Genomic DNA, 26,870 nt, shown 5'->3' on the forward strand with positions numbered 1-26,870 from the left:
AATGATATAGTTCAATTATATATATCACTTAGTACCACACCTCAATCCACATTCCTATGACAACCAGGCATTACTTGTCTGTGAGATGTTACACCAGATTGGTAAGAGTTGCTCCCCTTTAGTCTTAAAGCTTCTTCATAAGATAGAAAGCTTGTCAGCACATTTGAATAAAATGGTAATTATAATTTAGATCGCTGAATGAGTATAAGAATTTTGCCTTGGTAGTGACAATAAATTGTCCTCAAATTTCAACTAAGTTTCTATTACATGTATTTTCATTAACAAATTTGGACAAGGATGATTACTTCAATTCTGAGCCAAAATCATTGAATTGTTTTTTTTTACACTGAGGTAAACATACGAGGTTCATACACTTTCAAAAGAATGAATTTGTCAACAATTAGGAAACTTTGTTGACCATAAGGCATCTAATATATGGCAATTGAATCTGCTTGACACGATCATAGCACAACTCTTTAAAAAGAAACAACAGATAACAGAGATAAAGTAAATATGTTGTGCTACAATGTTTTAGATAAATCACAACTAATGACAAATTTTCCAATGCTGTACATAAATTTATTCAACACAAGATAACAGAACGGACCAGATTTTAAATCCACAACAAAACAAGAGTTGTGCCCCTTTAATCTCCAAGCATTTCAATATCAATATTTTTAAATTTCAGGGATCGGGAAGGCCCAAATAAAAATTTAACCCATAGAACTTGTCACACCCAGCCCCCTAATGGTGCATCACATAACATTGGTCAAGCAATTAGAATAACGAAATTCCCTGCTCCATTTTGAAATCCATGGGGCAATATATCCATACAATTGCATGCTCAATTATTAACTATAAATCACCTGTTGGTAGCTTTTCATACATAACTATTGTCATGACTCCATTTTGAATATGGAATTTTACTGATATCATTGCATAAATCATGATCATGCCTCCAGTCAATCTATGCTTTGAATTCTATTACCGTATAAGATCCAATGCCATATAATTAGGCATTGTATACTACACAGATGTAGGGAAAATGGTTAAATTTGTAAAGAAACATACACAGTTTTTCCTAGTTTGAATTACTAACAAAAGTTGATAATACGTGCACGCATGAGTGATTAATCTGTCAATTCAATTTTAAAATACATTTTTATAAAGATGATAAATGATGTTTAGACATCCCGAACTATTCTTATGACGATTGTTTTGCTTTCAGTAACTGTTGAATAAACGAAGGCGTAATTTTTTCTGGAATATTATTGACATGAACTTACTGTCTAAACAGGAATTAAATATGGAAATTATTGAGAAGCAGTGATCTATTTTTCATATTTTTTGTGGAAATCATAAATATTCAAAATGAAATAAAATAATGTGGCATAGCAACCAGAAAATACTTACCATTTTGGTGAAAACAACAGAGCATGGGAACTAGACTCTGTTATGAAATGTGAACTTTAATTATGAAATAACATGTATTTATTTATACATATTAACAACATACAAATGAAAATTGCCTAGATCGATAAGGATTGAATATTCTGAAATGGGGGAAACCACACTGCAAAATCCCAGCAAAACTTCTCTGCCATCACCAGGATCGAACCTCAGTCCTCCAAGTTAGTGAGTCATCACCTTACAGATTGAGCCACCATAGCTCCAACACACAATTAATTATAGATGTAAAGAATAATCAGTTAGCTCTTGGGATTAATCATTATATGATTATTGTTATATGTGCCTTGAATTAACATTTTCTGCCAGGTTTTGGTAAATATTCAAGATTTAGAGGTTGTATGTACAAGGTTATACTTCATATTTTCATTTCATTGTTATACTTTCATTGCTATATTTTCATTGCATCATCCCAATGGTACATGTATATATCTCATATTTTCATTTCATTATATCACATTATTCCAATATATTATTCCATGTAAAATATATTTTTGTATACATTTATATTGATGTATGTGTATGTTTTGTAACGTAATATGCAAATAAAAAATTGAAATTGAAGTTCGTTGATTACGTCGATATGTACAGCAAATAGTAACATATTTTTAGTATGCTTCGACAACCTCATACAAATTTTGGTGGAAAGACATGACCATGTTTCTCTGTCTATAGTGAAAAGCAATTAGCCCAACGAAAATTTAGGGAAAATTGTAGCCGGGCAAAAAGGCCAGAATTAACATTGAAGTCAATGGGGAAATTAATGGTGGTCTGCCTCCAGTTGGTGTTCAGTTTTAACAAGAGTTGCCCCCCCCCTTTAGTCTTCAACATTCTTCATTTAAAATACTGTATTTGTTATAACACAGAATACAAATGTAAAAGTACAACATTTTCAAAAGTTATCCTTCACACATGGTTAACTATAATCATAATGTAGAATGAAAAGGAACAATGTCAAAATGTAGACTCTGTTTCTAGCAGACTAAATAGATAACTATTAAGTAGGAAACTAAGTGTGTCTAGAATATCAGTATCAGTAGGTATATCAGTACATAAATCATGTCATTCTATTTAATTATTACACCATTAATCTATACCTTAAGGGATATCACTTTGTCTAACATTCTTAATCCAGACTGAAGTGATATTATTATTAATCTATAGTGATATTATCACTTGACCTTACACAATTGATTTGATCTAAAGAGTTACTATCACTTGACCCTATGCCATTAATTTTTATTTTTCATTTAGTTACTCAAATTTTTCTAAGATATGGGGGAGACATGACCAACTTGTTTTAGGCTTTCTGAAATAAGGTACTTTTAAAAAATAATTTGTCTTTAACCAGTGATTTCCATCCTGCTCTTCTATAAGCAAAAACGTCCAATAAGTGACTTATATAAACTAAAACTGACAGTAGGCCTACTTGTACAGTAGGTTAATATTTTCTGGAACTTTCCATTTCAGAAACCACCTGAATTGCATGTAACTAACAATGACATCACAATATATTTTCTGGGGCTCCTCCTTTCAGGAATTCTGTATATGTCACTGTAATAAACCAAATATTTAACCATCTTATGTCAAGCTCAAACCATAATTTATTCTTGGTTTATGAAACATTCACTGGCAAACAAGTAGATGGTAAAAGGATGAAGGAATATTTATTATGTAAACAGAACATTAAGTTCATCAAAGAGATACTAGACTGTTTTTATTTTTATGTGGTTCACTGCCTTGTTTTCTTTATGTCAATCAAGTTGGTAAAAGATATGATATTTGGAATAAAATGGATGTGTAAAAATAAAAGAAGTTCAAGACTTCATAAAGATTTTACCATGGCCATTTTTTTAGACTTGTATACCGTTATTATTCTTTTCTTTTTCTTTTGTTTAAATTCTACCTTATCATCGAATTTCAACTGTCAAAACATGAGCACATTTATCTGGCAGTTGTGCACTACAATGGAAGTGTGTAATAATAATAATAATCATGTGTGATACTTCAGTATTCAATGTCATTAAATGAAGTCGAATTGCTACAGTTATTGAATTATAAATCGTCAGTGAAGTGTCAAAAGGGTGTATCTCGGGAAATTAGTCAAATACACTCTTTTGCATTTGCAGGTTCGATCCTGGTGTTGGCAGAGGAGGTTTGCTGAGATTTTGCAGTGTGGTTTCCCTGAGATCTCATCATCATGATTAAATCTTATATGATACGATACACTTGATATTTTGATTCTTTTGTTTTTTGTCTGATCAAAACATACCAACTTTTCATCTGGGAATTTATCATCAGGAAAGAAATGGGATAGTAATAAGAATGAAATAGTCACTTTAACACAGGTTTAGGATTGGCTCAATATCCATATTCTCACTTCTGTTGTAAAATGGTGAGTTCTAGACATTCATTGATATGTTTTATAACTTAAAACCGTAATTGAGAGACTTGGATCTTTATTGTGATTAATAATTTTTTTTTAAAGAAGCCAACAGTGACCGCCTAAAATATATAGATGACACTCATTAAAACACTCGCATTTACCTTTTAATAAAGCATCTATCAATCAAATTATTTATCACTCAGCTCATTATCAAACCTATACATCAAGTTTCATCACTCCCATTTGATTAGAATTAGAGTTATTGTGTCCCAAAGTCTGACACCTCCCACAATCAAAAAAATACATCAATTGATTTCCCCCCACCCCCATTGGGATGATCATGTAGGATGCAGAAAAATGAATTCAGAAAATGTGTGCACTGAATGAGACAAATATCAGAAATTCAAAAGTATGCGTGGAAAATGATAGAAATTCTAAAACTGGTTATATTATTCAGAGGATTTTTTACATGTGAATTCATAAATATATTTACTAAGAAAACTGCAATCATAAACAGATAGTTATCAATAGAAATTGTGTCCAAATTTAGAGAGAAAAATTTCTGATACCAAAAACATTATATTTATCAAGACACATTAACGGAAGTATTTTGGCAATCTTCAAATTTTAACAGTCACCAGAATTTAGAAGATTGGTAAGTCGATGATTGGACAAGTACTGATGTAATGAAATGTATACACCAGAATATCTATGGCAGATCCAAAAGTGATGCTCTATAATAATTCATTCTGGTCAGTAACAATATTATACTAGGTGATAAGATAGGATGCCAAGCAACAAAACATACTGCAACTAAGTCATCTGAGTAGTCCAATAAGGTTGTTACATATTGCAGTTGTGGGAGCAAAACACCAGACACAATAAACAGATCAAAAGTAACAACCCATGATGTAATTATCAGAAATAATTAAAATTTGATTGGTTTCTAGTTCTTCCTAGTGTTAACATTTATTATACAAAACATGTAGCCTACTTGTATACTCAGGTGATAACTTCATCTGTTCAAGTTATCAGAAATTATCAACCAGAGTTTTTAATGTGATCAAGAGCCATAACTCTGGCATCAATTACAGGAAATGGTTGAAAATCTATTGGATTCATCATCTCATGAACGTGCATAAATTTCAAGTTAATCAGATGATAACATTAGCCTCTGGCGCCTCCACAAACAATTGTAGACGACTGATTGGGGCGACGACAATACACAACCAAATTTCAATGTTAAATTTAGATTGCTAAACAGATGAACTAATTCTGATTGAGGGAATTTATCTTTAAACTGTGGATGGGTCAGAGTTTTCATATAATGCTATTTGATATCCCACAGAAGATAGTAATTAACTGTTGGCGCGTGTTGTCTGGCGTTTATACGTCTGCTCATGTATTGACAATTTCTTCATTTTAAAATGTGAGGATCGTTAAGTAAAGGTATGAATAATTAATAAAGCCTTGTAATGAGTGTGATGCCTCATTAACCATATCTTCTAGCGGTCGTTATCGTATGTATATCTATTCGTACGCCAATCAGGTGTAAAAAAGATAAAAGAGTCTGAGTGCAAGTGTTATTTTATTCACCTGTGTATTGGATAAATTTTGATATAAATCTCTTTGATCAATGACCCAAAGACCATCGTCTGAAGACCTACAGCATCATCGATGAACTTAAAGAAATGTATAATCAATGGCTGGTAACTGCCACCCTTTCCATGATAAATGAGCATATACAAATGTGTTTTAACAGTTCAAGTTCAATTCTGACAGAAGAACAATCCATTATTCAAATGCTGTGAACAAAAAATCAATTTTATGACAAAAGTATGTTGGGCTTATATGTCAATTATTTAAAGTGTAACAAATGGAGATCGGAAAAAAAAGAAAAAATCAATGAAAAGAAACTCATGTGCTAAAACGCTCTTGTAACTAATGCTTGATACTTTTTTTATCCTTTTCTTGCCACACAAGATTCCACTGTTGTCAGTAACATTTTCACTATCATTTTGTACTGGCCCAAAAATGAAGTAGGATTTGTTGCCTATATGTCCTGCACGTTTCTTCCATCTGCAAACACATGTAACGATAATCTGATTAAAATACAGATTTTATTTTGTTTGGTTTTTATAGTTCAAATAAAACCATATTTGTTTTTATGACATTAGGATCAGGAAGAGTTTTGAAATAAACCTTATTTTGTTTGATGTGGAGGATTAGCCAGTAAAATGATCTGTTATATCGAGCAAATCACATAGGGGATGCTCGATTCAAAGTCCAGAACGTCCCGAATTGCAATCGAGTAACGCGGAATACAGTTCTGTCACAGTTCTGTCAGTCCTGACAACGGAGGTGGTGTGAGTAGAATCGTGACATAATTAAACGGTTTCGGCTGCATGGATGGTTGAGATATTTACTTATTCAGTCCATGCATGTGTTGTAGGCCGAAATCTCCCTTTTCACTCGATTGTCACTATTTTTGGGATTGAGAGAATTCAATTCCAGAACGTTCAATCGAGTACCCCCCAAATGTGTGCACAGAATTCAGAGAGTCACCTACTGAGCGGTTGAAACAAAAGTTAATTAAATACTCATTCAGTCAATGTCCACTTGTATAAGCCCTTATGTAACCTCATCCACATAACTTGTCAGATATTGAGTAAAAGCCTTTGGAAGTTTAAGGAAACAAAACGTACATCTGTATGTTAATTTGATTAATGTAAAGGTACTAGTACCTTTAAACCCGAGTAGATTGAAATTGCTGAAAAGAAATGTCTTTATACAAAGTTGTTGCCAGTGGTAGGTATACTGCGGATGTCCATGCACAAGACTGCTGCAAGTCTCTAACCATTGTGTCAAAATCCTCATAATATTAGAAACAGTTTAATTATGTTGGACTTATTTATGAATTAAATGTGATTATGTCATTCAAGCAATTAATAGTATTCATTGATGAGGACATTGACTTGTATTTCATAGATATTATCTCTAAAATTACCTAAATAATATATAATGAATATAAGATAATTTAACTGTTGAGTGCCAATTGATTGAAAATATACTCAAAGATTAAATACTGATAAAATAACAGGAGGAATTAAATTATAAATCACTGGTAAATACAGATACATATATTGTAACAATACAAAGAACTATCAAATAAAAATATGGGGGAGTTCACTATGTTTTCAGAATAGGCATTATAGTGAACTATAATATGACTAGGAACAGACTTGGCTAACCAACATGAACTCTGTTTTGTTGCCCGCTTATCACTACTTAGCCTAAGCCAAAATTTGCATCTTCGAACTTAGTCAAGGTACTGGCTTTTACCATTCATGGAAAAGAAGATCTCTTTGAGATAGTTTGATGAATGAACCACATTTGTCTGTCTATAATGTCTATTATAAGTCAAGATTTCTCTGTACACCCCTTTCTTTTCAAAATTGTTGTCTCTGCACTACAAATGAAAATTTGTGAGGGGATGTAGTAGATGCATGGAACAAATTGATGTCTTTACATTCAGGGACTAACTATTATCGCGATTAGTCCATATTTGTTACTAAATTTAGAAATGTAACTGTTTAAATTATTGATTTTTTCTCCAAGACAACAAGAAAATCTTTTTTCTTCTGCTGGTAATTTTAGTGACATTTACTTCATGACGTTTTAAAGTGTTTTTCCCCCTCAATTCACGTGTGTATGTTAGTAAAGAACTAGATCCACAGCAGGATTAATTATCCTGCAATATGAAGAAGACATAATACTAGTAAAAATACTATATGATAACCAATTAAATCTGTTCATATTGATATTAAGAAATCAACGATGTTCATATTGATATTAGTTCAAATATTGTAAACAGGAAATTAGGGTTGTTTACATCAATATTAGTTCGAAGAGAAATTAAAAGAATTCATATTGCTATTAGTTAAATTACTGTAATATAAGAAATTAAATGTGTTCATATTGATATAAGTTCAGCTATCGTAAAATATGAAATTAAAGGTGTTCATATCAATATTAGATTAAATATTGTAAAACATTAAAAATTTCTGTAAAATAAGAATGAACACTTTATGAAATAAACGTGTTGTTATAAATATGTATTAGCATTATTGTGGTATCCTGCTCTTTACTCAAATCGTGTCCAAGAGTCTTCTTTTCAGTCTAACAAAGCAACTATTACATTATTATGTTATTAGCTAGTGACACTGATCAGTCCATCATTAATTTATCACCATATATTGTTATGAAACATGTTAAGTTTGATGAGATAAAAGCCCCATACTTATGTTATAGGAACTGGGATGTATTTACTCAATAGCATAGGATTACACTGTACATTGGCATAGAATATTTTTGGCAATGATTGCATACCATACATGGTACCGCTAAATATGTCACGTGAGAGGGTGATGTCATATTGTCACATGAAATGTACCGCCATAATAAGCATGTTGCCTCCTTCACCAATAACGCAATTATTAATAATATTTAAGCCTTCCACTTGACCACGAAACTTGACATTGGCGACGAGGATAAAACTAATGTGGAAGGAGTGTACGAAGAAGAATTTTTAATGGCAAAACGTATGTAAAACGATACAATTATGGCTGCACGAAATACTCGAGGTCCTTTGAAGAATTTGATGTCAGTAATGGTGACATCACAAGTTATTTGGCACGATTGACAGAGCACTTTATAGCGGAATACATTCCAATAAATAAGGATATGGCTGTCAAACAACGTGCAGTTCTTCTTAGTAATATTGGGGACAAAACATACAGAGTTTTAACGGATTTATATTTCCCTGATGCACCTTACGAGAAAACCTACGATGCCATTGTTGAACTTTTGAAGGAACACTATAAACCACCCAGGAATTCTGTTACGGAACGATTTAAGTTTAATAATGCAGTACAGGAGAAAGGTTAGTCAATCGCAGATTTTGCTAGGGAATTGAATCATCTTGCAACGTATTGTGAATTTACTGCTGATAATTTACAACAAAGTTTGAGAGACAGATTCATTTGTGGATTAGCTAATCGAAGTATCCAGAAGAAATTGCTGGCCGACGACAAAAATTTCGTGCGTGTGTTACATTTGCCCAGTCTGAAGAAGCTGCAGCACAGAATGTTAAAACAATGAATAATCAGCAAGGGGATTCTGCAGATACCAATAATGTAAACAAAGTTTATTCACGAAATTATAGGAAAGCTCCTACACAGCATACAACTCAACAGACTCCTTACAGCGCACATTCAAGGCACCAAGCATTTTATCAAGAGATGATTATAATTTCAAGAATTATAAATGCTACAATTGTAAACAATTTGGACATTTGCGATCAGAATGTCAACAACGGCGAAATGATCAACAATACAGACGAACAAAACAAAAACAAAATAGATTTAGAATAAGGCGTAAAGACTTACATAATCTAGGAACTAGTGATGAAACGGATAGTTCACAAGATGAATTTACACATGCTATTTATACGATTAAAAATAAAAGTTGTCAACCAATCAGAGTGGACTTAGCCTTATCTGGTGTTACAACTACGATGGAAGCAGACACGGGTGCTTCGGTTCAGTTATGAGCTACGAAGATTATACCAAGACTCTAGGAAATCATAAGTTAGAGCCAACAAAACAGAAACTTCACACCTATACTGGATATAGAAGTGAGGTTAAGGGCCAAATTATGGTAAGCGTTCAATACCAAAACGACAGACAGCTTCTACTATTAATTATCATAATGCCAGACAAGAATAATCCAAGAAGATCTACACCCAAATCTAAAGAACCAGATGAAGGACCACGATATCCAAGGGAAATGAATATTCTACAGAGTTGAATATTCTACAGAGTTGAATGTTAGACGTTCTTCAAGAATCACGATTAAAACTGAAAGACTAATCGAAAAGTGTTAATTTTATTTCTTAAGTAGTGATTACAAGTGAATGAACGATATGATAGTAAAAACAATATTTCAGTTCATAACGAAATGAGTAAGAATTGTTAAGATTCATAATTTCCAGGTGTTTCATTTTCAGAGTAGAACTGAAATATAATTTTTGTTTATTTTTCATAGTTAGCCTTCTGATATGCATAAACTAAAAATCTTAGAAAGGAGGAATGTGATGTATTTACTTAATAGCATAGGATTACACTGTACATTGGCATTGAATATTTTTGTCAATGATTGCATAACATACATGGTACCGCTAAATATGTCACGTGAGAGGGTGATGTCATATTGTCACATGAAATGTACCGCCATAATAAGCATGTTGCCTCCTTCACCAATAACGCAATTATTAATAATATTTAAGCCTTCCACTTGACCACGAAACTTAACAGGAACGAAATGCATATTTAATTATTGTGACTAGCAATAGGCCATATATAAAAGTTTAATTTAATAGCAAAGTGAGCCCAGGCTTCCACCTGTGTATACATTGGGCATGCACAAAAAAAGAAAATTCTCCTCTCTAGCATTGGGCACTTAACAGGGATCTTAATTGGCTCATTAAAACCCACGAGATTGGACAGGCGACCCTACTCCTTGTCATCTACAAGTGGGAAATGGAGACAATCTCAGCATAGATTGTGAATCTCAGGAATCACGCTGTCTTCCATGCTCCATATTAATCCCGGGTAGATATTAAAATAATAACTGGATCATACATTTGACAGCTTCCCTGACCATGCAGTGGTTAATAAATTTAAATAATCATTGTATAATCAATCCCCTAATAGAACACCGAATATCTCGAGAAACAGTCATAATTTTCAGACAGAATCTCCAACCAATGACGAACCCTTCATGACATGCTAGATTTAGTTTCATTAGCGTTTACTGTTGCGATTCTTAGACTTAATTTTTTAAAAATTGTCCTTATTAAAGGCTATGACATAGTTGTACGAAATTTTATTTTATGAAGCAATTTCAATTATGGTTGTCACTGTCATGTGATATTGTGCCATTTTTCTATCATCAACGAATGAATAAAAACTTTGCAAGTTACAGGAATGGGCAAAAACAGATTATTTTGGTTACAGCATTTTCTGATGCATTTTCTGATACTGGCCGTAGTAAAAAATCCTAATTGCAATCAACTGGTGAACTACATAATATAACAACCATTTCATTTTATCCATCGAATAAACGAAGACAGTCATTTATTCAGGAATATTACTGACGTGAACTTAAGTCGGCACGTCAATAAAATATTGAAAATTTTCAGATAGGTGTACCTATTTGTCGTTACTTTTTGTGGTAATCACATTAGCCTATTTAGAATACAACATTCTACATAAAAAATTATTAAGAATTAATTTTGTTGAAGTCTGGTTATGTTAAAGGGAGCTATAATTACCTTATTTTTGTTGAAGTCTGGTTATGTTAAGGGGAGCTATAATTACCTTATTTCCTACCTGAACCTCTTTTGAACCAATTCTGGTCAGTTCATTTCAAAATGGATTAAGCACCCTGGCACTTAACCATAAAAATAAAAATAGGTTGCCAGGCAACAAAACATATGACCACAGCAGCTAAGTCGTCCGAGCAGTCAACAAGAATTGGCTCATATTTTTTTCTTTTGTCAGTAATGAAAACATTATAATAATTGATATGAAATACAATGCTAGTTTATACAATGCGTTGAATACATACAAATATACTGAATAAGAACCACTGCTCTACCCAGAAGATTTTTCAAAGTAATCAAGGGCCATAACTTTGCTATTTAAATACTAGGCCTATACAGAATTGAATTCGACACAGTATCTGGTACCACCTGCTTTGATGCTTCGTATCCCTAGTTAAGAACCACTGCTCTAAGCGCCCACAAGATTTTTCAAAGTGACCAAGGGCCATAACTTTGGAAGTAATTATCGGAAATTGTTGAAAATCAATAGAAGATTAGATAAAGAGCTGGCAGTTCTCACTATAATAGTTCAAAACTAGATAATGTAAGGGGATATGTTGAAAATTTCAGTCAATTTGATCCACTCTGAGCAGAGATATTAGTGTTTGAATTTTAGGTGTAGCCTCGATTATCATTACTAAAGTTGGTACAATAAAAAACATAGTCTCGATTATCCATTTTTTTTAAAAAATTTATATTAAATCATCAATGAACGTTGATCAGCAAATCAGATTCAATAATCCAGTGAAAATCTGATTAAGGTCTTTTCATGTTAATAAATGTCTAATTGATAGTTGTATATAACATTTCAGGCCCAAAGAAAGATCTGCAATAGGCAGATTTAGCGATTGCATAATGTATGTTTAAATTTAGCCTCTAGAGCATCCACAAGATTTTCAAGGTGATCTAGGGCCATAACTCTGACAGTAATAATCAAAAATTGTTGAAAATCAATAAGCTTTTTCATCTCATAACCTTAAACACTTTTTAAAAATTTCAATTCAAATGGACAGACGAACGGGTGCGACAGCCACCACATTTCAATGTGAATCCAAACCAGTGGTTGCCAGGCAAGATATGCCCACATTTTGCAAGAGATGGACAGAGAACAAGCTAAAGAAAAACACAATTTTTTGTACAATTTGGGGCCATAACCAAGTTACGATATGAAATGCATGAATATTGAACGGAACCAAGATATTTTGAATTTTTAAAATTTCATTAAGATCGGATAAAAACTTCTAGAGGGTCCACAATATTTGCGTACAAGTAGCAGACATGTTTGTCAAGCAGTTTGGGTCCGATTTTCACAAGATTTGAACTCAAACATTATACTGGTTAACGGTGATATATTTAACCAGTTTTTTTTTTAAATCAGATAAAAATTGTGACCTCTAAGAGGTTTCACAAGCAAAAAAAAAAGAAGATTTTTGGGAGAATTTTGGGGCCATAATCCAGGAAGTTAGGGTTATAACACACATTTCAAGTTTCATCAAAATCAAATAAAAATTGTGACTTCTAGAGGGTTCACAACCTTGGTATTACATACTTTTAGACTATTTGTGTATAAGGAGGAGCGGCAAATTTGTCCAGCAGTTACTGTCAGATTTTTAAGAAATTTGAACTCAACCTTCACTGAGGTGTAACGGTGATATATTTAAACATTTTTTAAAATTGAATACAAATTGTGACTTCTAGAGGGTCCACAAGCTAAAAACGTGATTTTTCGAACAGAGGCCATAATCCAGGAAGTTACGTTCCGATATGAGTGTCTATCGAGAGGAACCAAGATCTTTGTGATACAAACATACATTTCAAGTTTCAATTTGCGTACAAGGAGCAGCCATTTTGTCCGGGAGTTTTGGTTGGATTTTTTTGAAATTCAAACTCAACCTTCATTGGGGTGTAATGGGGATATATTTGAACTGTTTTTAAAATTGAATACATAACTTAAAAACGTGTTTTTTTTAACAATTAGGGGTCATAATCCAGAAAGTTACGTTCCAATAAGCGTGAGTATCGAAAGGAACCTAGATCTTTGTGATATAAACACAAATCGGATCAAAATTGTGACCTCTAGAGGGTCCACAACCTTGATATGACATACTATTAAACTATTTGCATTCAAGGAGAGGCGATTTTTTCCGTCAGTTTCAATTCGATTTTCACGAAATTCTAACTCAATCCTCATTATGGTGTAATAGTGATATATTTAAACGTTTCTTTTAAATCGGATAAAAGTTGTGACCTCTAGAAGGACCACAAGCTAAAAATGCGATTTTTCGTAAAATCAGCAGTCATATGCGCGAATATCGAAAGGAACCAAGACCTTAGAGTTATAAACATACATTTGAAGTTTCATCAAAATCGGATAAAAATTGTGACCTCTTAGTGTGTTCACATGCTAAAAACGTAATTTTCCATACAATCAGGGGCCATAATCCATGAACTTACGGTTCAATACATGCTAATTTCGTAAGGAACTGAGATCTTTGGGAGATATACCTATATTTCAAGTTTTGTTAAAATCGGATAAAAATTGTGACATGTAGAGTGTCCACAAACAAATTGTGGACGGGTGGACCACAGAGTCGACGACAATATACTTCCACATGTCCCCCGCCAAAATCCCAAAATAAATATATGCCACATATTGATTAATTGCACATTAAGTATTGAGCAATCAAACTGATTATCTATACTTAGTCTACTGTCTGATTCATCGTAAATTTTAAACGGATTTCTTCGATTATGAACAAACTACTTAACTTTGGTTATTATAAACTTACCTGTGTGTTTGTAATGAACTCCCGTTCGATAAAATCCATTGCACAACTAATTATCACAACGATGAGAACAATTTCTCTCTTGAAAAATTTGAAAATTTACTTGAAATTTCGACAGAGTCGATGTCAACAATGTCTTCGTGACGTATTGGTCGAATCCAATATACCTGTTGCGGGGGTTGGTTAACATTGAAAGATAGTTTGACAGCGCGATCATTTTGATCGTATATGGGTTTGGGCGACGAAAAATATCAATTGAAGGCAATTACATTTATATGGAAACCATTGATCGCCAGTCTATCAAATTTTCTTCACAATTAAAATATCACTGATTGCACGGATACTCGTAAAAATAAAGTCATGAATAAACTATAAATATCCTATCTTCTTCATGTTATAAATAATTTAACAAGGATCACGAAGCTTACCTCCGAATTCTCTGAGTGTATTTTTAATTTTATACGCATTCTTTCGATCGAATAATAACCGCTTCAGTAACATCTTTAAGCGTGTTGCGGCAGCCCTCAGCGTGTCTATTGCCGTATTGGGTGCCCGGGTGGGTATATAATGCTACTAAGCCCGTATGACCCCGTAAGAAGCGGAACATTAATTCTCGATTCGACAGTTTTGACCGAAGTGTGATAAAGCCCGTAAAACGAATGTATAGTTGTGTTTGTGCGGCATGCGTGTTCAAAAGTAAATAATCCCATCCGAGTCGCTAATCAAATAATTAGAACAAAATATTTCAAAAAGTAAAGCTATAAAATTTGCAGAGATTTTACTAGAATGTAAAAGACGGTAACTAAATACAGGAATGCGGGTAGTTATGTGTGCGAACGCTCAAACTCAATGCCAATTGTCGTAGGTATCCAGACCACTCGGACCAAAGACTACTCGGACTAAGACCAGTCGGACCAAAACAAGACCAGTCGGACCAATTAAATTATATTATAAGGCTAGACAATATGCTATTTATTTATTATTAAATCACAATACAAAGAAGCAAATAATTCTTATACGGAATTCTGATATTTAGAGTTGTTTGGTTCAATTTTGTGTACGTAAATAAATCAACGATTAGTTTTAAAATTAATTAATAATGGTGCCAAAAAAAAATATCAATCTAATTTTTCTTTACTCTTGCAATGAGACTCGGTATGTCCAGACTTTTGACAGTTTCTACATATACGGGTATACTGTTCTTGTCTGATAGCCGAATTTTACTTTTTCCACATTCGCGGTATCCCCAGTGGTTTCATTCCGTTCTACCCCACTAACCCCTGAGTTACTATATATGGGGGGGGGGGGTGGAGACACGTTTTCAAGTTATCCGCCCTTGATGCATTAATATAAACAGCACATAATAATAAGAAGACCGGACGTTTATATGCCCCTTTTTAAACGTGACTACAAGTGTGGTTCTCGATATTTTGCGATTTGGAATACAATTATCAATTTATTCAAACAACACGTTATTATTAGGTCGAGTAGTCATATTAAAACACACACAATTATCAATTTATTCAAATAACACTTTATTATTGGTTCGAGTAGTCATATTAAAATAAACACAATTATCAATTTATTAAAATAACACATTATTATTGGTTCGAGTAATTATATTAAAACAAACGCAATTATCAATTTATTAAAACAACATTTTATTATTGGTCCGAGTCGTCTTTCTGTTGGGTCCGAATAGTCTTTTTGTATGGTCCGAGTAGTCTATTTGTTTGGGCTGAGTGGTCTATCACTTGGTCCGACTGGTCTTGAACCGAGTGATCTTTGGTCCGAGTGGTCATGGATTCTTGTCGTAATTGTACTTGAATTTCCTATGCTGTCACCCCTAATACGAAATGATATCTTCCGCAGAGTGACGTAACCATCTTCCATATTGGTATTTTTCTCTGGGAAAAGTTTGTGATATTTCAATTTTTCAAGAGAGAACTTGTTTTCATCGTTGTGATAATTAGTTGTGCAATGGATTTTATCGAACGGGAGTTCATTACAAACACACAGGTAAGTTTATAATAACCAACGTTAAGTAGTTTGTTCATAATCGAAGAAATCCGTTTAAAATTTACGATGAATCAGACAGTAAGCATAAAATGTTCACGATCAAACTCAGTACCTGAAGTACCTGGTAGTGAAACTATGCACTAACTTGCATCACTCTCCATCAGTTAGAATCAAAGTTATCTTGTCCCAAAGCATCAGCAAATGAAATTGCTTAATCATTGTTAATCATTGAACTCAGTCAAGACATTCACCTAATGAACATCTACATCAAGTTTAAACATTCTACCTCAATTAAAAGCAGAGTTGTTATGTTCCAAAGTCTTGACCAATCAAATTTCTTACCGCTACTTAACCTAAGCAGAAAATGCTCATTATCGAACTTAGTCAAGGTATTGATGTAATGAAACTATACACCAAGACAGACAGACAGACAGATGGACAGACCCATTTTAATAGTCCCCTGTTTTCTTTAAAAGCCATTTGAATGACATAAACTTTGATGGGATCTGCAATATTAAGTTTGGCTTTATCCAGCACAGTGCAGACATAATCATGGCCAGGTGTATTAAAAGTGTGTAGCTTAGTGAGGAGATTTTTCAATCTTCTAAACTTTCAGATTTATTATATATATATATGTTACATTTGTGAATTTTGTGGGACAAGTACATTTTTACTCAAAAATCTTACAGCACACATCTTTTACAATTGGTATAACATTAAATTATGAATCATAAAATTTCTGATTTCCAATTTCATAATGTTTTCATGATCGAGTAAACGCACCACATATCAATACTCTCAAACAGAAAAACACCGAAATCAACAGAAAAGGAATGTTGAAAATCATAATTTTGGGGGGGCAAAAAAGCTAGGTCCTACAGTTCTATGGATGACGCAACGATGTGCTGAGATTAACACGTCAACACCGGGAATGCTCCACTGTGTTAATTCAAGAGGGCATGAGTACCAGACCTGTCTACCGAAGATCTGGATGCCTAAAGCTGGCCGATCATTACCTGGTGTGACTATATTTCACTGGTCTCTGTGGGTGTTTGATTTTCTTGTGGTGATCTACAATTATGCCAAACATCACATTTCTGCTTCATGTCTCATCAGTCAGTACTTCCAGTAAAATGAGTTTTCATCGTGTTTCTGAATATTTCTTAATAATTCTTGAAAATAATAAGTAAATCTCCATGTTTCTCTTATGACCGTCAAGAATGGAAATATAATAATAGATTTTTGTCAGGGACTTACTATTTCTAGGTAAGTATCAATTCTGGAATTGTTAACTTTTCATATCTGTTCAAAAATTTTAAAAATATGTATCATTTCTATTTTGTGATTTTCATCAATACAATAACAGAGTTGAAAACAAACCAAGAATAGATTTGACTTGAGGGTTTAATGAATTCATTATTTTCCTAATTTTATTGTTGTATGTGTGTTATTTTGGGTAAGCATTGTGGTTTGAGGGTAAATTGTTTGATAACATTATTTTGAGAAAAACATTTTTCTCTTATTTCCTCTTAATGAATTCTTACATAGTACATACAATCAATCATGGAAAGATATAATAAACACTTAGTACAATAAAATCATGACACCAGTATTGTAGAGTAAGTTGGGAAAAAGAAATGTATTTTGGGGTTTTTGCTTAAATGAGAAGAATTGGCAAGTACTCCTAAAACTACTAACAACATTGGTTTAAATCCAAGGAGTGGTTTAAAAATACCCCATTTTTATCTACAATCACTTGTCAAAAAGTTGCTGGAATGAACTGGATGACCTGGCGCCTGGTACGTTCGGGCATTTTTATGCGCGAACTATTAGGTTTTTTTGAACTGGCATGCGCACAGGTACTATTTCTTTTTCTTTTAACAAGTACCCAAATCGGGGATTTCGTGCGGAGGTAGTTCGGAGGTAAACAGTCTGTGAAGTACAACACTTGCCACTGTACCTGTGTATCGCTAATTATAAACCGAATGTGTGAAGACAGTTCATACATATCACTCAAAAATTTTTCAGTACAAACTCAGTTGATTCACGCTCGATTTGCTACTAAACAAACCCATCGGTTTATTTTCTCAACAGTGTGACCCGAAGTGACCGCAGATTTATTGACCTTGTATGAACTTATCCATAGCTATATCCTTACACCGAGAGAAATTATCTAGTCTCGGTGAAAAGAACCATGGTCATCTGGTAGAAAATTACTTTTGTATTTTTTGGAACGGAAAACAGTGTTTTTAGAAGCAAACTAACCTGCCACACATGAGGAAGTCATTATACTTATAATAAAAGGCGAGACCTCTTTTTGCGGCGCAGGCTTATCACTGAGTAGTAAACCGTCCACAAACAATAATATAGGAAGCCTAGTGACGAGTGTAGTAAGTAGGCTATAGACTATAGGTTTGAGTCGAGATTACTCGCTTTCAGTTTACTCTGTTTTTGCGATAACCAATTATGTGAGAAATACCATACTGACATTCGGTTTTTAAAAGTTGTACGCGAACTAAATGCGTTTGTTAGATACTGTATAGGTGTATAGGTGTATAGATAGGTGTATTAATGTGATTATTAGGTTTAACCCCGCAAACAATGCCAAAATAGTGTTTTCACTGCTTACAGAAAACTGAATTTAAAAAAAAATAAAATTATGAGGGTGACCCTCCCACACACTCCCTATCGAGCTGCCGCTCGGTCTGCGCAGCCTCATGCCTGGCACATACTGTCAACATTGTATATTTTTCCGTTTCCGCCCTTCCCCCCCACAATATATATTTCACGGCTACGTTGCGACGGTACCAGCATACCCAGTTGTTGACACCCATTACATCACTCCTGTCTAACAAATCATAAAGCTGTGGTGTTACGGTGGCGGCATAGTATTTCACCGTAACACCACAGCCACTCTAACCATTCATAATACATCTAACTATCCCTTTACAGCACTTCACTCCCTACACATTTCCCCTCGTCCTACTTTCCCAAACGTCAACAACACATCTCATACATCCAGTTCGCTGATTAACCCTTGTACCACGTCTACTGGATTACTCTGTGCATACAGCAAATTTTAGGCTATTACTTTAATATATTTATATCAACAGTGACTGATTCAAATACTATTGAACTCTCCAGTATTCACAGACATCCTGTGCATTTTGTAAGTGACCTTACGTGTATCAAGATCAATAGAAGCAAACCATATGATATTTGACATACTTTAGAAAATTATCACCAGCAATCAATGACATTACTTTGAAGTCAAAATGCACTGGAAGTTCAAAAAGGATTTTCCTTATTCAAATTTAACTAAAATACGGGTTTAGAAGTGTTTTTAGTTAAAAGTCAATTAAGGGAAAAAGGCTAGGTCAGATACCATCATAACCTCAACATTCATGGATAGAAATGAGTTATTCCTAATGCATTAACTGACATTTTTAAGTCAATAAAATTGACAAGGTGAAATAAACAGGAAGTAATGTGAATACCAGATGGTAATAACATAAGTTATGATTGATCAATTAGGATTAAAAGCTTTTGGACTAATATGGTTTTATTTGCTTTTAGTCTGAAATATTGTGCCTTTAATCTTTCAGAAAAATAATTTTCTGCATATTCCTTTAATAGCTTGGAATCCTGTTTTTGTAATAAAATATGCAAGGGGACCGTATTCAATTTTGTGTAAAGTGTTGTTTATACACAAACACCAATAGTTACAAAAAATAACTTATCAAAAGAATCGCAATTGGCCTTTGAGCAGACACTTTAAAAGAGTATATTGCCCTTCTCTGGGCACAGCTGATAAGTCCCATTTTCCAGTAGACTCGTATCTAGTCCATTAATAATATCAATTACTGTAGTTGATTATGTAGTTTCGTAACTTGCGCATCAACAACATGTAATTTATTCTCAATCATATTTTAACGACTCCATCCCAAGACGAAGAAGACGATGATGATGACTCATTCTATTTTAGTAACAGAAGGATATAACCTGTATTTATAAAAGATCATCATGATTGTCAATCATAATGGCACGCAGACCTGTCAACAGTACCGCATTACGTGGTAAAGTGCCACGAAATGACTCCATGTACCGCTTTGCTGCACAGTAACAAACATATCTTTAATTTTCTCGCCAAATTTATGGAACTAAAATTATGTAAACATTATGCATGTAAACAAAAAAGGTCCTGACCTTTGCTTAACAACATCGATTTAGGGTTATTGTAAGTTGTAATATTTTGCTAATAGATTTGTAGTCAAATAGTTTTCAACACATTTTAGAGTTAATTCAAGGTAATTATTGACACATGTTCCAATACACTTAAAACGCGTATGGAATAAAAGAAGCGACCTGTTTACGGCACAATGGCCAATATTTTTGTTTCTGCGTGAACAGCATCAAATACAATATTTCGAATACAACACAACCTAAAACTACATTTTCAAGATGGGAATACATCTCGCCGATTCTGAATTACTCGGAACGCTCTCTCGAATAAATGTAAAGATAGGTTGCCAGGCAACAAAACATACACCACAAGAGCTAAATCGCCCAAGCAGTCAACAAAAGTTGTCGCATATTTTTCTTTTTTCGGTAATGAAACATTTATAATACACTGAAATCTGATTAAGAGCAACAACTCATGAAGTAATTATCAGAAAACCATTAGAATTTGTTTGTTTTTATAAAGTTCTGCCACATGCTAACGTTTTGTATACAAAACTTTTAATATCATGGATTTAGCTGTTCAGGACATAAAAATTCATTGAAAATCAATATACTTGTTCGTCTCAAGATCTTAAACTCTGTTTATCAATCTGAAGTCAATCGGATGATAAATTTAGCCTATAGAGCGTCACATAGTGATCAAGGGCCATAATTTTGGCAGTAATTATCAGAAATCGTTGAAAATCAATAGGATTCTTCGTCTCATGTCCTTAAACACTGTGTATAAATTTGAAGTCAATCAGATATTAACTTTGGCCTCTAGAGCATCCACAAGATTTTTCAAAGAGATCAAGGGCCATAACTCTGGCAGTAATCATCGTAAATTGCTGAAAATCAATAGGCTTCTTCGTCTCATGACCTTAAACACTGTGTATAAATTTGAAGTCAATTGGATATCAACCTAGGCCTTTAGAGCGTCCACAAGATTTTTCAAAGTGATCAAGGGCCATAACTCTGGCAGTAATTATCAGAAATCGCTGAAAATCAATAGGCTTCTTTGTCTCATAACCTTAAACACTGTGTATAAATTTAAAGTCAATTGGATATTAACCTAGGCCTTTAGAGCGTCCACAAGATTTTTCAAAGTGATCAAGGGCTGTAACTCTGGCAGTAATTATCGGAAATCGATGAAAATCAATAGGCTTCACGTTGGCCTTTAGAGCGGCCACAAGATTTTTTGAAGTGATCAAGGGCCATAACTCTGGCAGTAATTATCAGAAATCGCTGAAAATCAACAGGGTTCTCCGTCTCATTACCTTAAACACTATGTATAAATTTTAGGTCAATCGGATATTAACTTTGGCCTCTAGAGCGTCCACAAGATTTTTCAAAGTAATCAAGGGCCATAACTTTGGCAATAATTATCGGAAATCGCTGAAAATCAATAGGCTTCTTCGTCTCAAGACCTTAAACACTGTGTATAAATTTAACGTCAATCAGATATTAACTGTGGCCTCTAGAGCGTCCACAAGCTATTGTGGACGCCGGACGGACGGGCGGATGGGGGCGATGACAATATACGACCACGTATAAAAACAGATTTTCGGAATCTCAGAGAAAAATTCCTGTACATTGTGAGAAGATAATATAATCGCCATGGCCATACATGACTGATGCTGATAATTAGTCGTTATGCAAAACAGCTTCTTTTACAGTTTCTTCTTGTGGTCTTACTAATGTAAAAATACTATAAAATCTGATTAGCACACCAATTATCTTACATAAAATAATATCAACAAAAAACTCCAGAATGAGGAACACAAGGCAATTTTAAAAAAATGTTTGGTAGCCTATATCTAATTATATTATAGTTATAATTGACATTATTTCTTTCTGTAGGATAAATGTTAAATTTTAAGATTATAGTCATTTGATTAATTACGGTACATAAATTTGATATGGTTATACCATTGCTTGTGCTTATTTTATATCCATATCTATATTACCCATTAAAATTAATACAATTTTCGCATTGTTGGGCCTACTTGACACATGTATTTAAATGTATCATTTTTATGTTAATTACCCTTGAAAAGTGTCAATTTACGCACTTTTAGACATCTGCTGCCAAATCCTGGTTTCTTCTGCATTTTTGCACTACCCTACTGCATTTCAGTTCTAAGGGGTTGACGAGTCTGACGGCATTGTATAATACAATTTTTAAAATTACATAATTTAACATTCCCAAACACAAAAAATGTTGTACCTAAGCTTTATAATCCGATTAAAAATTCACAACCTTTATTTTTTTTGTTGGTAAAGGTGATGAGCAGGGCATCAAAATTAGACTGCAAAACTATTTGGCTTAAAATACTTCAAAAGAGTTTGGGGGGGCAAGAGTACTATAAAGAGAGAGAGAGAGAGAAATGGGGTTTAACGTCCACTCGACACAAACTAGGTCATTTCGGGACTAACATATGGTTTAATTTTATTTCAATAATTCGCTTTCGCATAGGGGTCTTTAGCAGTGGGAGGAAACCGGAGGACCCGGAGAAAACCCACGAGGTTGGACAGGCGACCCTACTCCTTGTCACGTACAACCGGGGATTCGAAACCACGCCAGTCGACTCAATGACAGACTTTATGATACAGCGCGCGCACGCTAACCATTCAGCCATCCAACCCCCCAAGAGTACTATAAAGATCAAAGGATAGATTATGCCAACCCTGTCATATATATCACAAATAAGTGTATTCAAGTAAACACTTCACTTGAATACTCTATTCTGTTAAACTAATTTTAAACAATTTACTTTCGATCTATCATGAGTATATGTGGTGCATCTGTTTTTAATGCATTTAATGTTTTGGGGTTTTTTTCATAAGAAAAAAGTTCCCAATAAAAATCTACTGGTGTATCTAATAATCCACTTCGGAAGGGAAAAAAAAAGTAAAAAAAAACCATAAAAATAAAAAATGACTGAGGAAAAAAAAAAAGTAAAAAAAAGATATCCTACCTTCAACAAGTTCTCCGTTCGGAAACAGAACAACAACCTTATGAGTCCGACTCGACATATAAATCCGAGGTCGGTCTTTGTATGGCTTTAATTCCATTGGCTTAGATACACCAGCCATTTTGTCAAATATCACAGATAAACAATATGATTGGTTAAAACTATAATTTAATCCACCAATCACAACACACCATGAACTCCATCTCTGAATCTTTAGGGCAAGAAAAAGCAGCACTTTTTATTATTCATGAATTATCTGTCATTAAACAATTTTTATTTTCGTCACATCAGGACAAGTCTAATTGATAGTTCTTTACAATGACATCGCAAAAAAATATGTCTAGAATTACCAACAAATAAATGAGGGTACATCCTGTCAAATCCTCAACTATGTTTCATAAGCAAACATGAGCAATCATTAACCCATCGTTTCTATAAATTCTAACAAATTAAGTCTCCAATTTTTAGTCCTCCAACAGCAAAATAAAATTCACTTTCTGTAGTTTCAGAGATTTCACATAGGGCAACGGATAACATTTTACAAGTAGCTTTAAAATTTGTTTTCTTTCTGTCATGTATTTATTGTTAACTGGAAACAAACAAAAGTTACACTTAATGAATAAAGACATTTATGAAAATCATTTCTCTTAGTATATTAATGAAACATCTAAATCTTAAATTGCTTGTTTTATATCAATAAATATCATTTTTGGGGGGCATTTCCATCAGTTTGAAAAAATTCTGAAATCAAATATAGCCTGAAGCATAATAACTCAGTTAATTTTTTTTATTTAATTGAAGGCAACAGAAAATTGTTTCTGACATAAATTATATTTGCTAAAATCATCGAAATTGCATATTATAATCTCTTCAGGAAATCAATTATAAAATAAATACTGCTTTCATACATATCAAAAACATTCCAGAGCAGTCTTAATAATTTTCCTTAATCTTCCATCTATTCTTATTCATACAATTTCATTCTTTAGTATACATGAAACCCGATTCAATATGATCCTTTAATTCATTCATTTTCCTCACATTCTATTCACTATCCTTACATTTCCACCTCTTTCATACAGTATTCATTTATTCTTATATTCCTTTTATCTTACACATATCCTTTCTTTCATAATTTTCATACATTTTCATCCAAACTATTATATTTTCCTTTCTTCTCCCAGGTACAAGATTTATTCTTTAGACTTGTTTAGTTTTCATCAAGCAAATATTCATTTTCACTTTCATCATTTATTTTCATTTCTTACACAATTATTCTTTATGTATATTCATTCTCACAAAGCCAGTCAATTTCACCGTCATATATAATGAATTACCACCCTATCAAAAATTATTTTGCAAACATTTAATTATTTCTTCCACACAAAGTGGATGTTGAAAAATAAATGTCATAATGATACTAAATATAATAGAGCAAGATACCACCAAGTCCAAAGATCTAGATGTTACATGTGCAATCTTATTCATAAAAAAACAGGCTATTATAGACAAATAAATAACTTGAGCTCAATATTCATAGTTATTTGATAGTTTATGTAACAGCATTGATCCAACACAGAGATAAAGAGTTTAGTTGCATGAATAAGTAGACTCTTGAGTATAATCCGTCCTTCTTAGAATTGTAATAGTTCATATAATAATCATTAGTATCTTTGATATATAACAAATAGAGTGTTTTATTAAACATTAACTCTCCAAATGTGTTTTGTGTTAGTTATTTTGTCACTTGAGTATTGTCTAATATACTTCCGTCATTGTAAAATCTTAAATAAATGTTTAAAGCCACTGGTCGTCATTTGAGCAAAATATCTAATATTTTATGGCTTAATCCATGTTAAAATGTACACAAATTGATTATTTTACATTTAATTAAGAAAAAGAATATCAACGATAGATAATCTCCCCGCTCAGATTCAATAAGATTAAAAAGAGGCCCATCAAAAGATTTTCACCAACACTGGCTAGTTTATATCTTCTACAGACAACAACGAATTTTGGGAAATTGTCAATTGCTCACATCTTTGTAAATTTAGAACAGAATTGAACCAATTTTGGACTATCACAACATTGTTTTTTTGCAATGAATTCAAGGTAAAGCCCTGTTACTTGATTTCAGTAGCTAAGAAAGCACCCAAAAGTAGAAATGGTATAAACCATAAAAAAGAAATATGTTAAACCAAAATGACCAGATGGTTTTGATAAGACTGAATCCAATATCAATAGAGTCAAGTCTGCTTTTGCATACTTGACACTTAACTTTAAACACCAATTTAAAATTGCTATTGCAGTAAATTTTTAAGACAACCCCATCTTTAACACATGCTTAAAGTATATGGAAGCGATATCTATCTTTAAGCTCTGCTACTCACTAAGTAATGATATAATTCACCCTCTCACCCACTCGAATCCCCGTCTGTCTCGCACTTTAATCAATCAATAAATAATTATCAACGCGTCTGATAAAAATGAAGGTCTTTTAAAAACCAATATTTTCAAGATATTGGCTGGATATGAAAAGCTGTTTTTTAACTCTCTCCATCAATTAGTGGTCCAGGCAAATAAGATGGCAGTGATAACTTGGTTACAGACAGCATGCTTTTTTGTTTGGACGGCTTCAATAAATAACATCATTAAATAATTATGTAAGAGTAGCCTCATAATTATTCTACATAACTGTACATTCTAAACCTATTCAAGTCCAATGCAGTGATACATAAACTCTAATATTTCATATAGTTTCATCAATTCACAAGATGGGTTGATCCTTATTGACAGCATCTATCCTGTAGTATCATCACTTCACCTGATTTGTTACAGTATGTCAAATATTAATATACTCCCAGATCTAGATCTTAATTATCATGTCTAAATATTTAAAAAACATAAATAAACACAATAGAAAAACAAACATTTAACACAGACAATTTGTATGTGAAGATTTCCCAGTCCCTGATTAAAATATTAAAAGTCAAAATTATTTTGAGAAAATTTAAAACAAATTGGTAAAGATCTGTCACCTTATTGCCGATTTGCTTAATTGGATTTACATAACTCATTCATTCTTCAACAATCAGTTACTGGTACTCTATAACTTTGGCCAGTACACAGTTGGTATGCATGGAGGTCTGGGAGAGCCAAGGGTCATATACCCCTGCCCGATGTAAACATGTATCAGAGGTACCAAAGGTGTCAATATTCTTTTGGCTTTATTTTTTAGCAGGGATCAAATTTTATTAACTACAGAATAAATATTTGGTTCCTTACAATGGTTTGCAAAGACTGCACATGAAGGTGCTATATATGAGTTGTCAATGGGAAATAGAATTAAAGTAATTATCCTCCTGACATATTAAATGATATCTACTCTATATGCTTAATTAACTCCCCTGGATAGTTATTTGAATGAAAAACACCCTTTACATTTTGGATATGTTTTCAAGATACTAGGCAATCTTTCTATTGTTCTGTATAAAACGTATATCTAATTGTGTTCAAAGGTGGTGTATAGGTGTGATTTTTCGGATCATTGGAGATATCTTAGTTATAAAGAA

General features: G+C 33.2%; 1 protein-coding gene across 4 annotated transcripts in view; it reads right to left on the bottom strand.

Moving 5' to 3' along the window:
- Positions 1-26,870, bottom strand: part of LOC126832718 (dual specificity calcium/calmodulin-dependent 3',5'-cyclic nucleotide phosphodiesterase 1A) — a 298,858-nt gene that overhangs the window by 92,690 nt on the left and 179,298 nt on the right. Inside the window, exon 2 of one of the 4 annotated variants that reach the window (XM_050532375.2) lies at positions 23,302-23,887. The exons of the other annotated variants lie outside the window; for them this stretch is intronic. Within the exon in view, the coding sequence (XP_050388332.1) occupies positions 23,302-23,419 (118 nt within the window). The 5' untranslated portion in view covers positions 23,420-23,887. The remainder of the gene's footprint in view (positions 1-23,301; positions 23,888-26,870) is intronic. 4 annotated transcript variants of the gene reach the window in all.

Source organism: Patella vulgata, chromosome 9 (assembly GCF_932274485.2).
Source record: "Patella vulgata chromosome 9, xgPatVulg1.2, whole genome shotgun sequence".
NCBI classification, from domain to species: Eukaryota; Metazoa; Mollusca; class Gastropoda; family Patellidae; genus Patella; species Patella vulgata.